General features: G+C 30.6%; 1 protein-coding gene across 1 annotated transcript; it reads right to left on the bottom strand.

The window, feature by feature from the left end:
- Positions 1-12,432: 12,432 nt before the first annotated feature.
- On the bottom strand, positions 12,433-16,139 carry LOC139846873 (homeobox protein BEL1 homolog). Its single transcript, XM_071836419.1, has 4 exons — positions 15,024-16,139; positions 14,209-14,591; positions 13,442-13,502; positions 12,433-13,225 (listed from the first exon to the last, which is right to left on the bottom strand). The coding sequence occupies exons 1-4, from the start codon at positions 15,792-15,794 to the stop codon at positions 12,635-12,637; spliced, it is 1,806 nt and encodes a 601-aa protein (XP_071692520.1). The 5' UTR covers positions 15,795-16,139; the 3' UTR covers positions 12,433-12,634.
- Positions 16,140-16,734: the final 595 nt, after the last annotated feature.

The following is a 16,734-nucleotide window of genomic DNA, read 5'->3' on the forward strand; positions in this document are numbered from 1 at the left end:
TCCAACGATACTTTATTCATCAAAACGGAGTTACGGTTTGAAAGTTATGCCCATTTCAATTTTACCAAAAGCTGACAAGTGCTCAACCACGTGGTTGAGCCCTCAACCGTACGGTGAGCCCTCAACCGCGTGGATGAGCCCTCAACCGCGTGCTCAACTGCGTGGTTGAGCTGTCAAAAGTGTGGGAGCTGATGAACAGCTCCAGCTCGCTGTTTTTCGCGTTTTTGACACCAAATCTTGATTTTTGGCCGTTCTGATCATGAAACCTACCCAAAAACAACATATAATACATATAGAACATAAATCTAACATGATTCAAGGATAAAAACACATTTAGATCAAGAATCAAGCATGAACTCAACCAAAACCCATTTTGCATACGAACCCTAATAATCAAGAATTAAAACATGAATTCAGCAAGACAAACCTGGATTGATGCTAACTAGGAAGGTAGAAATTAGTTCCTAAAGCTTTAATCAAATTCCAAGCTTTAATAAAATTGGGGTTTCAAAGGAGCATGAGTTAGCTACGGGATTGAATTTCACAAATTGAGAAAATGGATAGAAATATCCAAAACATGGCATATATAGGTGAGTTTTAACTATACCTCATAACACACGGGTATTTATCAGTTATCTGATATCTTTCATACACCGTTAGGCGATCCTATCGAGGTCCAAATTTAAATAAATAAACCTGTTCTGTAACCCTTGTCACGAACTGGTCTCAACTAAACAATGAAATAACCATAAACACCTAATTAATTAAATCACTAATTAACACCATACAAGGGTAATTTGGTCATTTTCACCTAGGCCCATTCTCAGGGTGTTACAATAGAGCGTGCGCAGAAAGAGATATATTGGATGTATTAGACCATCCTTTTCTTCCAGCATTATACGCTTCATTTCAGGGTTTTTTTATTACTCCGTATTATTGTATCGATAAATAGAAAATTTGGTTAACAAACGAAAAATAATTGCAGACTCCAACCCATGTTTGTTTTATAACTGATTACCGTCTGGGCGGGGAACTTTTTATGCTTTTAGACAGACACCCGATGAAGGTCTTGAAGGAAGACGTTGTTAGGTAAAAATACCGCTAAAATGTGATAAAGTTAATAAACAAAACAAAACAAAACAAAACAAAACAAAAACAAACAAAAAAACAAACAAACAAACAATTATTTGTTTTTTGTTGCAGATTTAATGCTGCAAAGGTACTAATTGCATTGCAGTATATTCATTGTCAAGGTATATTACATATTTACATTAAATTCTAACAAGTCAATATTCCTCATCAAAGTTTGGGTTAAAGTTTGGGCTAAATATGGGTAGAGATTGATTAAAACAAGTAAGTAAATGGGTGAAGTCCTATATGTTTGTTGAGAATCAGACTCGAATTTACATCACAAGGCCACCACGATAAAATTACTTTGCATTGCATATTTAATTATAAAATGAACCATCTAATCTAAATCTATATCTATATTGGATATAAATTGACAATCGGATTCAAAATATGTATTACTTTTATATTTCATTTTTTTTCTCTGTTTCTTATTTGTTGTTGGTATGTAAATGGTCATGTTGTGTTATAACATGAGGCCAAACAAGACCACTTGCCAACAGAATGATACTATGCAGAACTGTTTAACAAAGGTAATTTAATACGATTACCATCTTAACTCCGAAATAATACTTTTATTAATCATAAATTCTTCCTTCAAATTTTCAGGCTGAAAAGTTACGTTCTAATACGTTTTCTCAAATCCAAAAAATATTATTAACAAAGCAAACGGTGTTCGCTATCTTTACAATTCATCAACACATCAAGAGATTCGAAGCGTGGAATAACCTATGGGAATCAAGACCTAAGTTTACAGTATAATATATAAAGTATTATTAGACTTGCATTGATGCGTTTATTTGTTATCATTTGCTCAACAACTATATACCAACATTCTATTATTGTGTCCGTTACTAAAAACTACGTAAATAATATAATGTTTCACATTAAGTAATTCATAACTGATACTTGCTTAGTCCCATAAAGTAGTCCCGCAAATTCACGGGCATTAAGCTAGTTAGTTTTAATAAAAAAAAATGCCTTGCTTGTATATTGTTTATAAGACATTACATCTGAGAGCACTAGGTGTCCGTATCCATTCCCGGCTTTCATTTCAGTGTTCATTTTGAAAGCTGAAATTGACTGATAGTGACATGAGTGGAGGTGTCCACAGTGTCCATTTTTATTTTTTTTATTTTATTGTGTTTTTTTATTGTTTTATTTATTATTATTTATTAATTTTTAATAAATTTAAACCTGAAAAAATAAAATATAATATAAAAGAAACATGACTTTTATTAATAGAAAAAAATTACAATCCTAAAATGAAAATTAAAAAAAAAAAGACACTTAAAAACATAATATTATTATTCAAACTACCACCAAACATACTACTTCGACTCAACCAACTAATCCTCCTCATCCTTATACTCCTCATACTCACCCGCCTCATCCTCGCCCTTCTCTCTATGATCAGCCATCAAACGCCTCATCATGTTACGCCTAATCTTCGCCTTGTGCAATTCAATCTTTATATCCTCGTCATTCATGTCAATTGATAACGTCCTCATTTCTGCTTCAAATTGCTTCGTTGCCAGATCACTTTCACCACTTCTTCTATCTCTTTTCAGTTTGTTTACGACACTATTATACTTGTTGCAATCCCTACTCAACTTTGTCTACTTTGATGTCAACGTATCCTTTGATCGTTCAACCGGTGGTTGTCGTTTGTTGTACTCCTCGTGCACCATTTGCCAAAAAAGTTAGCCCTATATACATATACATTAACATATAATAATAATAATAATAATAATAATAATAATAATAATAATAATAATAATAATAATAAAAATAATAATAATAATAATAATAAACAGAAGGAGTTATATAGATATAATAATAATAATAATAATAATAATAATAATAATAATAATACCCGTCATTGCGTTTTCTCGAACCGAATCTTCCGATACCGTGATCCAACTTTCCGCCAACCTTACCTCGTCCCATTCATTCCAACCGTCTTGAACGATATGTGCGGCCATTTTTCGCTTTGACTTTCCCGTATCCGCCATCTTCTTTTTGCCTCTTGCTCGTTCCCTAGCCATGGCCGATGTCGGGGTAGGAACCTCGTCTTGTACCGAATGAGTTTGTGATTGGGATTGGGGTTGCAAGGTTGCTTGGAATTTTTTAAAAGCCATGAAAGCTTGGTAGTCATCGGGTGAGATTTGGGATAGACCACCAATTGACTCGTCCGATATCGGATGTTCTTCATTAAACTCCGCCCAATTCCAGTTGTTCGAAAAGGCATTGTTAGGATCGTTTGAATTCATGTTTAAACTTAAAAATGTAGAAATATTTTATAATGAAGATGACGGAATGGTGTTTAAAATGGTAGAAAATGGTTAGTATTTATAAGAGAAATGGAGAAAAAAAATACAAATCTAGCCGTTTAACGGCTAGATTTTTAAAAATTCAAACAGTCCAACGGCTATTTCACAGCGTCAGCATCAAGAAGTTGTGTAACTGATGCCGTAACCGACGTCGGTCTGGTGTCGGCAGACCGTCGGTTCCGCCGTCGGTTGAGACCGACGGGGCAAATTGATGCCGGACACTGAATGCTCTAAGAGAGTTGAATTACGTAATGAAGTGCGATGTAATGCCACTAAACTATTGTAGTATTGTTGTAATGTATTGAAACTTTGTAAGAGACCCTCAACTTTTGTTTGTTGGAGGTACTCATACTACTCTCTATCAAATTGATTGGGGAAGCTATATTAAGTGTTTAGGTCATTCAATTTTATGGAAGATTCATTGTGTGAGTCAATTGTATCCGGATACAATAGGGTGTATCATTTTCGAAGAAGTGGCGTCGCAAATGTTCGCCGTATAAGCATTTCATGTTAGATGACGACGTGTTGGTCCCACATTAGGTCGCCGCAAATATTCTGTCGTAAACGAATATCTCTTTTCTTTTTCTTTTTCTTAAAAAGAGTGGATCCCACACACTAACGCCGCAAATGGCTGCCACAAAAGAGTTTAGGCGACGAATCTTAAGAGTCGTTGTATTTGTAACAAGATAACCCCAGAAAAGGTATTTGCGCTAACTTTTGGGTCTAATTGAGGCGAGCGTCGCCCCAAAAGGGCATATTTCGTCAGTGGCGATTCTAGGATCAAAACTCAATGGGGTCCTAAAATTTATTCAATAATCTGCACAAAATATTGAATGTGTCGGGTCAAATCGGGTCGAGTCGGGTCGTGTCCAAAACACAAACATAAAATTGAATAATTTGTTCATATGTAGTTATGAGTGATGAGATTGAGGATTCATATACAATAACTATTATATATATATATATATATATATATATATATATATATATATATATATATATATATATATATATATATATATATATATATATATATTTATCATTACACATTCATCTTACTTATAATTATATAATGAATAATGAATAATGAATTCACTATAAGTACTTACAATAAAACATATATATGTCAACATAAAAATTACACATAATTTGTCATATTATATGCTTGATAGTAAATTTAACAAATTATGTTCATTCTTAGACAAACATTACACATTTCGGTGCAATAATTTTAATTATGTCATGTTATGTTACGTTTTATTTTCATTATACATTTGAAAAAATTATAAGATTTCTTAAATATCAAATTGATATCCATTAACCTGCTTAATCCACTGGATATATATATATACATATATATATATATATATATATATATATATATATATATATATATATATATATATATATATATATATATATATATATATATATATACACACACACACACACACGTACGAACTAAATTTAAATGGATATGAATATGACTATGAATGAACAATAACTAAATGAATATGGCCTCACTCCCACACTTGATTCATATCCGATCCATTGACATCCCTAGGATGAAGGATTGAAGATAGAACCAAAAGAAATTGTGATGTATAATGAAGTAAAACAAATTAGAATTGGAATTGGACAAAGTTTTTATTTTTATTTTTATATATAATATATTCAATTGCTCATACTATAAAGTCGTAAATGAGCTAATTTCAAACACTTTAAGAGTCAAAACTATAAAATTATAATCTCTAGAAATTTACGGGGTCCCATTATTATATTTAGTGGCCGGTGTCCTATACAAGAAAAATAATATATATATTTTTTTGATAAATTTTAGAAAACTAATAGTGTCACGAAACGCCGCGAATTTTAGTGTAAAGTCGCCACTGTTCCTGTAGTGGATCTGTTCGTTCAAAGTTATGAATAATGAGAATGTTTTTGTGGAAGAAGGGTTCCTTGTGATCAGTAATAACTTTTAAATTATAAATTTACTTACTAAATACTACTATATTTATATATTATATTATATGAAATTTGTTATATCACTATTGTTTTGAGTTTTGATGATAAAATAATACTACAAAAATGTGTGTATATATATATATATATATATATATATATATATATATATATATATATATATATATATATATATATATATATATATATATATATATATATATATATATATATATAATGTGTAATTCTAATTAAAGCATTGATCTTTACATATATGCTGTCGTCAAAACCGAAATTTCTAGCTTCACCACCGTAACATTGCATGATGTCACTTGTAATTTGTAAATGAAAATTAGAACATGAAGAATTATTGTACGGCTTATATAACCAAAAACAGAAGAAAAAGGTTAAGAATGTTATAATTCAGTAGGCTTATAACTACCTTTAGTGGTTCTTGACTGTAGAAAGTATATAGAGATAGAGATACTGTAAAACGGAGAAAACAAAGGTTGAACAAAAAGGTATGAGTAATTGGTTTTTTATTTATAGAAAAATGTACAATGAGAGTTTGGTGGCATTTGGAATCTAGAGAGAGAGTGTGTTTTTGTTAACCAAAAAATACATACAATAAACTCTAACTCAACACACCTATTTATACTCAAAAAAATATACTATGCAATATCTATAATAATAATAAAATTATCATCCAATTATTACTTTTATAACACTCCCCCTTGGATGATAATTTTATTAGTGAATAACTAGTACTGCCTCGTTAAAAACCTTGCTAAAGAAAACCCTTTGGGATAAAACTTTAGCTAAGGGAAAAAGAGTGCAGCATAGAGTTGACTCCCCCTCAAGTAGGCAACGCCTGAGTTGTTACATCTTCTGAACATGCCTCATGCCAATATTATGAACGTGTGTTCTGAAAATAGCAGTTGGAAGTGCTTTGGTGAAAAGGTCAGCAGAGTTTTTGCTGGACTGAACATATCTCATTTCAATCTGGTTGTCCTTAATGAGATTTTGAGTGTATGAGAAGAATCTAGGGGGTATGTGTTTTGTTCGGTCACTTTTGATATACCCTTCTTTCATCTGTGTTATGCAAGCTACATTATCTTCATAGATAGTTGTTGAACTTTTATTGCGTTCTAGTCCACAAGAATCAGTAATGAGTTGTGTCATTGATCTCAACCAAAAACATTCCCGACTGGCTTCATGTAATGCAATTACTTCGGCATGATTTGATGATGTTGCAACAAGTGTTTGTTTTTGAGAACGCCATGATATTGCGGTACCTCCATTTAGGAATACATATCCATTTTGAGATTTAGCTTTATGTGGATCAGATAAATAACCTGCATCTGCATAACCAACCAAATCTTGTTTTGATTCGTTAGAATAAAATAATCCTAAATCAGTAGTTCCTCGAAGGTATCGAAATATGTGTTTGATCCCATTCCAGTGTCTTTTGGTAGGAGCTGAGCTGAACCTTGCCAACAAATTAACTGCAAAAGAAATGTCAGATCTTGTATAATCTATAAGATACATAAGAACCTCAATTGCACTAAAATATAGAACTTCCGATCTGTTAAAATTTTCATGATCTTCGCAGGGATGAAATAGATTAGTGTCAATATTGAGTGATCTAACAACAATGAGTTTGTCTTTAAAAAAAAATGTTTTAAAATCTTTTCGGTATAAGTTGTTTGATGTACAAGTAAACCATTAGGCATATGCTCAATTTGCAATCCAAGGTAATACTTGGTTTTTTCAAGATCTTTCATTTCAAAATAATTCTTTAGAAGTTGAATGATTTCATAAATCTCTTTATTTGTTCATATGATGTTAAGAACATTGACATAAACAACTACGATCTCATATCCGAACATTGTTTTTATAAAACATACGTGCAAAATAAGTTTATATTTATACCCTTTTTTTTTTCATCAAGTAGTCATTTAATCGGTTATACCACATACGTCCCGTTTGTATAAACCCACTTAGAAATCTTTGTGATTTAATGGAATATATTCCCTTGGGTTTTACATTAGATGCTTATGATATCTTAACCCTTTAGGTATATTCATATATATCACTATTAAGTGATCCATACAGATAAGTAGTAACAACATTCATGAGATGCATTTAAATAACTACCAGGTTGATTAAGTATCTAATAAGTAATTGTATCCATTACAGGAGGATAATTTTTCCTCCTAATTCATTTCTGGTCTTTGTGGGAAATATTGAGTTACAAGTCTAGTTTTGCCTTGTAACTTCATTTGCACATTTCTTTTCGGATAAAAATTCATTTGTATCCCATACGTTTCACATCTTTAAAAGTGATAACGATTGATCCGAAAAATTTTCTTTTATCGAGCGATTCTAATTCAGCTCTTATTGCTCCTTTCCATTGAGCTAAATCATGTCCATTTTGTATATTCAATGACAGATTTTAGTTCCAGATCATCATCTTTATTCATGATGTCATTGTAACATTATATGAAAATATCTCATAGAGATTTTAGTTTCATTTCGGTTCCATAATATTGCATAATTTATCGCAATTTTAGTATTTACATTTATCAATATCCTCTGTAGAAGGAATATTGATTTGTGGTTCTTCTTGAACACTTTCTCTTACCTCATTATCAGCTGATTTTCTTTTTCGAGGATTTTTATCTTCGGAACCAATTGATCTTCCACGTTTGATGCGTGGCAAAGACTCAACAGTGACATTATTGCCAGCTTTTGGAATTTCAGTTCGAGCTGGAGCATTTATCGCTGGTATATATGATTTAGTCACTTTTTTATATCTGTAAATGCATAAAGTAATTAATTTGCAAGTTCTTGCATATGCATTATTTTTGAACTTTCGTTTCACATTCTTTTGTGCGAGTTCAATATACCTTAATTGATGTTCACATCATGAAGCATCATTTTATTTTTTATTTTTATTTCTCCCCCTAATCTAGGGAACAATGTTTTATTAAAATGACAATCAGCAAAACGTGCTGTAAAAACATCACCCATCATGGGTTCAATATATCTTATGATTGAAGATGTTTTATATCCAAAATATATTATCATCTTTCTTTGAAGAACCATTTTATTGTGTTGTGGTGATACAATTGGAACATACACTGCACAACCAATGTTTTAAGGTAGAAAATATTTGGCTCTTGGCCAAAATCAAGTATTAAGTGAAAATATTTACGACTTCCACATGGTGTAATGCGAATTAATGTCGCAGCATGTAAATTTACATGTCCACATATAAATATTGAGAGATTTGTACTCATTATCAATTGTCTAGTTATTAGCTGTAAGCGTTTATCTATTGATTCAGCTAAACCAATTTTGTGTATGCACATGAGCAACTGGATGTTCAACAACAATCCCTGTAGATATATAATGATCATTAAATGCTTGAGATGTTAACTCACCAGCATTATCAAGTCTCATCCTTTTAATGGTGTAATCAGAATAATGTATTCTCAATTTAATAATTTGTGCAAGAAACTTTGCAAATGCCATATTACGGCTTGATAACATACAAATATGAGACCATCCGCTAGATGCGTCTATTAGAACCATGAAATATCAAAATGGTTCACATGATGGATGAATTGGTTCATATATCTTACCTTGAATTCTTTCAAGAAACATTTGTGATTCTTTTTCACAATATACTTTTCATTAATCACCATATGTGCTTTCCATTAATCACCATATGTGTTTTTTTTTTTTTTTATAAATCACCATATGTGTTTTTTTTTTTTATATCATATATCCTTTTCACCATATACGCTTTTAACCATATGCGCTGTGTTTTTCACCATATGCGCTTTTAATCATATGCGATTTTCATCATATGCGTTGTGCTTTTCATCATATTCACTTTTTATCATATGCGCTTATCATATGCGATGCGCTTTTTATCATATGCGCTTTTTTATGTGAATAGTAAATTAATTAATTTCGTTTTACTATTCATATGAATTAATTTAGATTTACTATTTTGTTAATTGAGTAATATATATATACATCATATACTTGTGACTCCGAAGGCTCAAATGAATTTGACCATATAGTTATACGTTGTACCTTGCACATTAATTTTCAGTAGAAGCTTTAGATGCATATTATTTTCAGTAGAAGCTTTAGATGCACTTTTTTTTTTAATCACCAAATACCACAAACACTTTGTTTGCGTTTGTTCATAGTCATAAATGAAAACCATTTTCATTAATTTTATTTTATACAATAAAATTAACGCATCATTATTCTTTTCAAAAATAATAATCTATTGTTATTGTTCACTTATGCCATGTTTAACAACAAAAGTCAACAACCTCTGTCTTGTTTGTTGTGGCAACCAAAAACAACCTTTGCTTTTGTTACCGAGAATCCAAGACCAAAAAAACAATTAATTTTTAATTAATCTTTTATCAAAACCATAAATGATTTTATTGATCTACGTTGATATGGCCATAAAGAATTGACGGCTGACCTACTTTTGTAAGTGTATTTCGGCTATCATCCCGAAAACGCACAACGACCTTTTTTTTTTTTATGAACTATTTGTTTCATATCTAGCTTAGGCAATTATTGTGAACATTTGGTCCCTATAAGAGCATTTATTTTTTAGACTTTTAGTTGATTTGTACTTGTCACAATTAGGGATAGCACCCGCGGGTCGTGGATGCGGATCCATTGGATCCATCACCCGTACCCGCGGATTTTTTTTAAGAGACATCCAATTGAACCCTTGTTCGTTGAAACAATTTGACTATATTTTTACTCCCCATTATTAAACGGGCCATTTTGATGTACACTCTTAAAAAAATAATTTGTTTTTTAAGTTTTATTATTCAACCTCCTTTTTTCAACGGTCACGTTTTTAACAAAATATTTGACAAGTTTGAAAAAAAGTTTTTTATTGATTATCATCAAAAGTTTTCTATTATCACTCTACTGGATGGAATTATGGCATACAACCAAAATTGCAACCCAACACTACATAAGAACAAAAAGGTTATTTTTAATTAACATATGTATATGTGTTAAACTCGGAATAATAATAACTTATTTTAGAAAATTAACATAAGACATGTTGAAATATTTGTCACATTTAGCTCATCAAGTCTAATACTTATCATTGATAGATTTTATCACGTCTAGGAGATGTTTACTTTTTTCTTGTATTAAGTCCTACTTTCATTTACCTTTGTTTGGAAAAAAGTTTTTTTTTTACTTTGCTTTCCCCCTTTCTGTAAAACTCATTTAAACACTTTCTTTGTTTTTTTTTTTTAAAAAAAAAACTTCCTTTTTTTTACGTTACCCGTAAATTATAAATATATAAAAAAAACTTTTTGTTTAAATTTTTTTTCTCTAGTTTTTAAAAGGCCACTTGACCAATTTTTTAATTCTTTCACAACACCTGATATCGTGATCGTGACCTTTCACCAAAGCAAGAGATATTCTTGATAAACTAAACACGGACTCGTGTTTGAAATTGTCGGCCACAGAAAAATTAATTTGATAAAAGTATATTTTTTTTTTAGTTATAGAAGGAGACCACTTCATTTTCAATACTTCATTTTTGACAAAAAAAACTATTCCATTTTACCATCCCTTTTTTTCTTACTTTAACTTTTAAGATATACTTTTAATAAAAATACAAACTATTTTTTCTTATTTTAACTTTTAAGATTTACTTTTAATAAAAATACAAACTACTTTTTGTATTTTAACTTTTAAGATTTACTTTTAATAAAAGTACAAACTACTTTTTCTTATTTTAACTTTTAAGATTTACTTTTAATAAAAATACAAACTATTTTTTTATTTTAACTTTTAAAATTATAAATTTAAGAATAAACATTAGTATGCATGAAATAAATAATGATTAATTGCATAAGTAATCATAAATGTTAGATAACATATAAAGACCCCGTCGTATTCGTATTGATCGGAATTAATCTCGACCCATGGTACCGTGTTGTCAAATGACGTGTTGCGTACAATCATGAGGTCTTATTAACATAAATATAAATGTTAGTGAAGTTAATAAGAGTTAGATTACAGAAAATATAATTCAGGTGGTATAACCGACCATATATAACTTAAATAACATAAATATAAATGTTAGTGAAGTTAGTAAAAGTTAGATTACAGAAATATAATTCAGGTGGTATAACCGACCATATATAACTTAAATAACATAAATATAAATGTTAGTGAAGTTAGTAAAAGTTAGATTACAGAAATATAATTCAGGTGGTATAACCGACCATATATAACTTAAATAACATAAATATAAATGTTAGTAGTCCAAAATTTGATATATTCGAGTCTGAAAATTATTAATAATTTCATACCTTGATTAGTGATTCGTGATCGTTTGAGATATCTTTTAATTACACTAAGCTTTTCGTGCTGATAACGTGTTATAATTCAGTAGGCTTATAACTACCTTTAGTGGTTCTTGACTGTAGAAAGTATATAGAGATAGAGATACTGTAAAACGGAGAAAACAAAGGTTGAACAAAAAGGTATGAGTAATTGGTTTTTTATTTATAGAAAAATGTACAATGAGAGTTTGGTGGCATTTGGAATCTAGAGAGAGAGAGTGTTTTTGTTAACCAAAAAATACATACAATAAACTCTAACTCAACACACCTATTTATACTCAAAAAAATATACTATGCAATATCTATAATAATAATAAAATTATCATCCAATTATTACTTTTATAACAAAGAATTGTTTGTAAAATCGATTAAAATAATACGGAGTACTCCGTAATAATTTAATATATAAAATATATAAATAAAATATATTAAATTTGAATCATAATCGATTAAAAAGATTAAAGTGGAAACACGTAGAGCCAATTATTTACTCACACTATAGAAATCGAATCTAGATGCCTAGAAAAGGAAGCTGTATATACTTGCACCGCATTGAATCAAAGAGAAATTTCCATAATTCTTTACATGCAAAATGAAATTAATTACACATTAATATAACTTTCCAATATATCAACAAAAAGTTTCAAACGTTGATGACAAATAAATAAAACTTAACCTAACCCCAATCAAGTATACCAATTTTACCCAATATATAAACCCCATATAGATATGCTTTTCTTTAAAAATAAAATATAAAATTTGAAACTTATATTAAAAGAAAATACATATAGCTTCCTAACCAGCCAAATCATGAAGAAGTTGTGCCCCCATTAAATTCCTATATGGCAAATTTTGTCCTTGATCACCTTCCAAAAGTGAAGAATATTGTACTGCTGTTTGGCAATCTTCCATATGGTCTCTAGGGTAATATAGTGACACCTCACCAGCACCGTCCCCACCACTAGGGCCCACACCATCGGCGTGTTGTTGTAACCCTAACGTCAAAGAAACACCTCCACCACCACTACTACCACCAAAGTTGTGATTGTATGTTGAAAAATCAAGCTCTACTACACCAAAAGGGTCATTTGAGACCCTTGCATAACCTTGTTGAATATCATTATCAAGGTTTTTTGTTGTATGATGATCATGGTGATTGATAATGGACGAAAGACAATCAGAATCTCGCCTTATAAGTTGATCGACCGTTGGTTTTTGCTCCATTGGTAGGATTGTTGTGTTTTCATCAATGGTAGCATTGAATCTATCCGATATTAAACTATCTTCGATGTTTTCATTTTCGTTATCTTTTGTTTCTTCTACATACATCTCTTCAACCATGGGCTTCCATAGCCTAACTCTTGCATTGATGAACCAATTCGAAACCTTAAAATATGTTCAAGAAAAAGTTAAATTGATTGTAAAAAACACTATTTATTGTGTTTATGACACAAGTATCTATCACTAGTACTAGAAAAGGTGTCGGCAATGTACCATGTGACTATAAGAGTTGCTTTTTTCTAAGTGATCATGCGTTATTTGAAGATAAAATATGTAAAGTAAATCTTATGAAAAAGACAATTTACGATATTATCAACTTACTTGGCTTCTTGAGAGACCGGTTTGGCGAGCTAGAATGTGCTTATCGACATCACTAGGGTACCTGAAATAATTTTGTAATAGCTATAATCAGCATATCAATTGGATTATATGATGTTGATTTTAACAAAATTAACATGGTACACCAAATTTAAGCAATATCAACTTTAGTATTGTATGAAATATATTTAAAGCTTTACTTATTTATGCAATAATGAAATAAAAACTAGAAAAGAAACATGATAAAAACAATAAATTATGTGGATGAGACTAGAGAGAAGGGCACATTTATATGGTCCCTAAAACAAAGATGAGTAGGAATCATATACACTATCAAACATAAAAGGAAGGCCCCCAAGAGATAAAATAAACTTTTTGTTGGGATAATATGACAAATATGAGTTTAGGAATCAATATATGGTGATATAAACAACCTAATGATTAAGGAGAGATTGTACAAGAAATCTTTCAAATGACTTTTTAATTATCTTTCAAGCTAATTAACCCAACTTTAACTCTTCAACAACATCCAATCATTTAATTTTGGCACTTATATAAAGACTATTGTTATGAAATTTATCAAGAATTGAAGCAAATGTAAATTGTATAATAAATAGATGGAAAAAGTCCCCACAAGTTCTCAAATTTTTTATTTAGTTTTCTTGAGTCATTTTTTTAAGGGTCTTAATAAACATTTGGATATTTTAATTAATGAACTACTACGAAAGAAAGAGGCCTTGCGTTGCGGAAATCGAGAGAAGGTAACTTACGGGTGTAGAAAGTGTTCAAAGAGCCAAGCACGAAGAATGGAAACAGATCGTTCAGGCAATCCACGTTGAGGCCGCCAAGGGTGACTATCCATCATGGTCATTTGTTGAAAAGCCCTTTGTTGCCTTAGAGTTTGATCAAGAAGCCTTAACCTAGGAGTCTCTCCTTTTGTGGCACCAGGGGCAGAAATGTCTTTTTCTCCCATCGCCTTTTTCGTAGCTTTAATTTGACTTACAATTCCATCTCTCAAACACCTAAAATGTCTTGACATTGCCTTTGATGCCAAGGCTGAATAAACAGTTGCTGCACCATTACCAGCTACTGCTTCAAATGATGAAACAACTGCCTTCATTTGATCACAGTAATTGTGGTATTTTCTATCCACCTATTTCCAATGATAAAACAAAATTAAACAACATGTTATTTCTTGAATATTTAATAATAATAATCACATATAAATACATATGTAACTATACAAATTAATCAATTATCACTTATTAATAAATAAAAACAAAACATATATTCAAAATAATAATGGTCTTCTTAGATTAAATGAAGCAACAAACTTGACACCATGTGGGTATTAATGGAAAGACTCGTGGTCACTCAATTAGTTGAAATCCAATAAAAAGATAAGAAATTTCAACAGAAAGGAAAAGAAAAAAAAACTTTTTTCATCAAATTAAAGAAAATAAAAGATGCTTTACAAAAATATCAAACTAAACTGGAGTTGTATGTATTCATCAGTTGGTACATAAAATACAAAATTAAATTTACAATTATTTAAATAATACAAACAAAATTGAGAAATTAATACCTCTTCTAGCATTTGAAGTAGCTTTGATTTTCTCTTTTGCAATTCCAAAAATTCAAGAGAATTTAAAGGCTTACTATTTGAAGAACCTGCATTAACATTATCATGATCTTGCCACTGATTAGTTCTTTGAGCCTTTGCCTTTGAATGATCTTTTTTATTTGTACCAAGATTGCAAAATTCATTGAGGAGATCTTGTGCAGAGGTTAAGTACCTTGAACTTCTTATGTTCATATACTGTGCACTTTGATGTTGAAAACTACTTGAAACACTATTCATAATATCATGTTGCTCATGCATATTCAAAGGTTTCCCAAAATATCCTTGATGAGTATTAATATTATGAGTATGATTATGATTATGATGATGATGATGATGATCTTGTGATGGTCTTACAAGCTCAAATGGTTGTATACCAATGGTTGAAGGATTGGTGGAAGATAAAGACAAAGAAAGACCTTGACTTGGTCTTTCATTTGGTTCACATGGGATTAAAAGACATCTTTGAAGAGATGATTCATCAAACTGACCGAAATCTCCGGTTCCGGTTATTATGAGAGGTTTGGAAGAAGATGAAGGTGAAGAAGAATGTTTCCAGAAAAGATCCGAGTTGTGACTCACTGAGCTGTGATGTTCAAAGTTGAAGAACTCATTAGGGTTAGTTGATGATGAATTAACATGATTATGATTATTATTATTATTGTAAGGATCAAACCCTGTGGATGCTCCAACCATCATATTGCTTTCTTTAATACTCTTCTCTTCTTCAACCATTTCAAGTACTCATCATATAATCATGATGATGATGATATGATGAAATTGAGGACCAAAGATTCAAGAAAACATGCAAAGGAAGAATCTTTTTATGTTGATTAATTATTATATTATAATAATGATAATTTCTCTGTTATTGAGAAACCCTAAAGAACATGAGATATATCGATAGCTAGTGGTGGATGGATGGATATGAGTGGATGGAGATTGACCCTTTATGTATTTATGTAATTTGTTGTTCGTGTTAAAAAGCAAGAACATGTGAAAATAGAGTGATGATATGAAACCCAAAAACCTAGGAAAAAGGTAAGCTCAAAGATATATCCCACTCTGAAATAGTGGTAGAGAAAAGGGCTTTTGAAAAACAATAAATTATGATGATTATATATATATATATATATATATATATATATATATATATATATATATATATATATATATATATATATATATTAGAGGGATCAAATGAGAACCATTTTTAGAATGAGAACTCTGAGAACTAGGAATTCGAGCAAAAAAAAATTACGCGGCCGAACAAAAAATTGTCACAGTCGAGCAATTTTAATTTTTTTGTCTTTTAGATGCATTGTTTGCTTAGTCCTACATTTTATGTAGAACATGATGTAGAACAGCATGTAGAACATGTTGTTCTACACTTGTTCTACATCAAATTTCATCAAATTAAGTTAGGGTTTTGATTTAGGGTTTAGATTTAGGGTTTTAGAGTTTAGATTTTAGGGTTTAGGGTTTAGATTTAGGGTTTAGAATGAGTTTTTACACGAACGGTTTAGAGTTTAGGGTTTAGGGTTTAGGGTTTAAGGTTTAGGGTTGAGGGTTGAGGGTTTACGGAGTAAACCCGAAAACCCTAAACCATAAACTCTAGATCGGGCTAAATCAAAAAAAAAAGTTGATTTAAAAAAAAACATGTGAAATTCGAACA

This window comes from Rutidosis leptorrhynchoides, chromosome 5 (genome assembly GCF_046630445.1).
Source record: "Rutidosis leptorrhynchoides isolate AG116_Rl617_1_P2 chromosome 5, CSIRO_AGI_Rlap_v1, whole genome shotgun sequence".
NCBI lineage: Eukaryota > Viridiplantae > Streptophyta > Magnoliopsida > Asterales > Asteraceae > Rutidosis > Rutidosis leptorrhynchoides.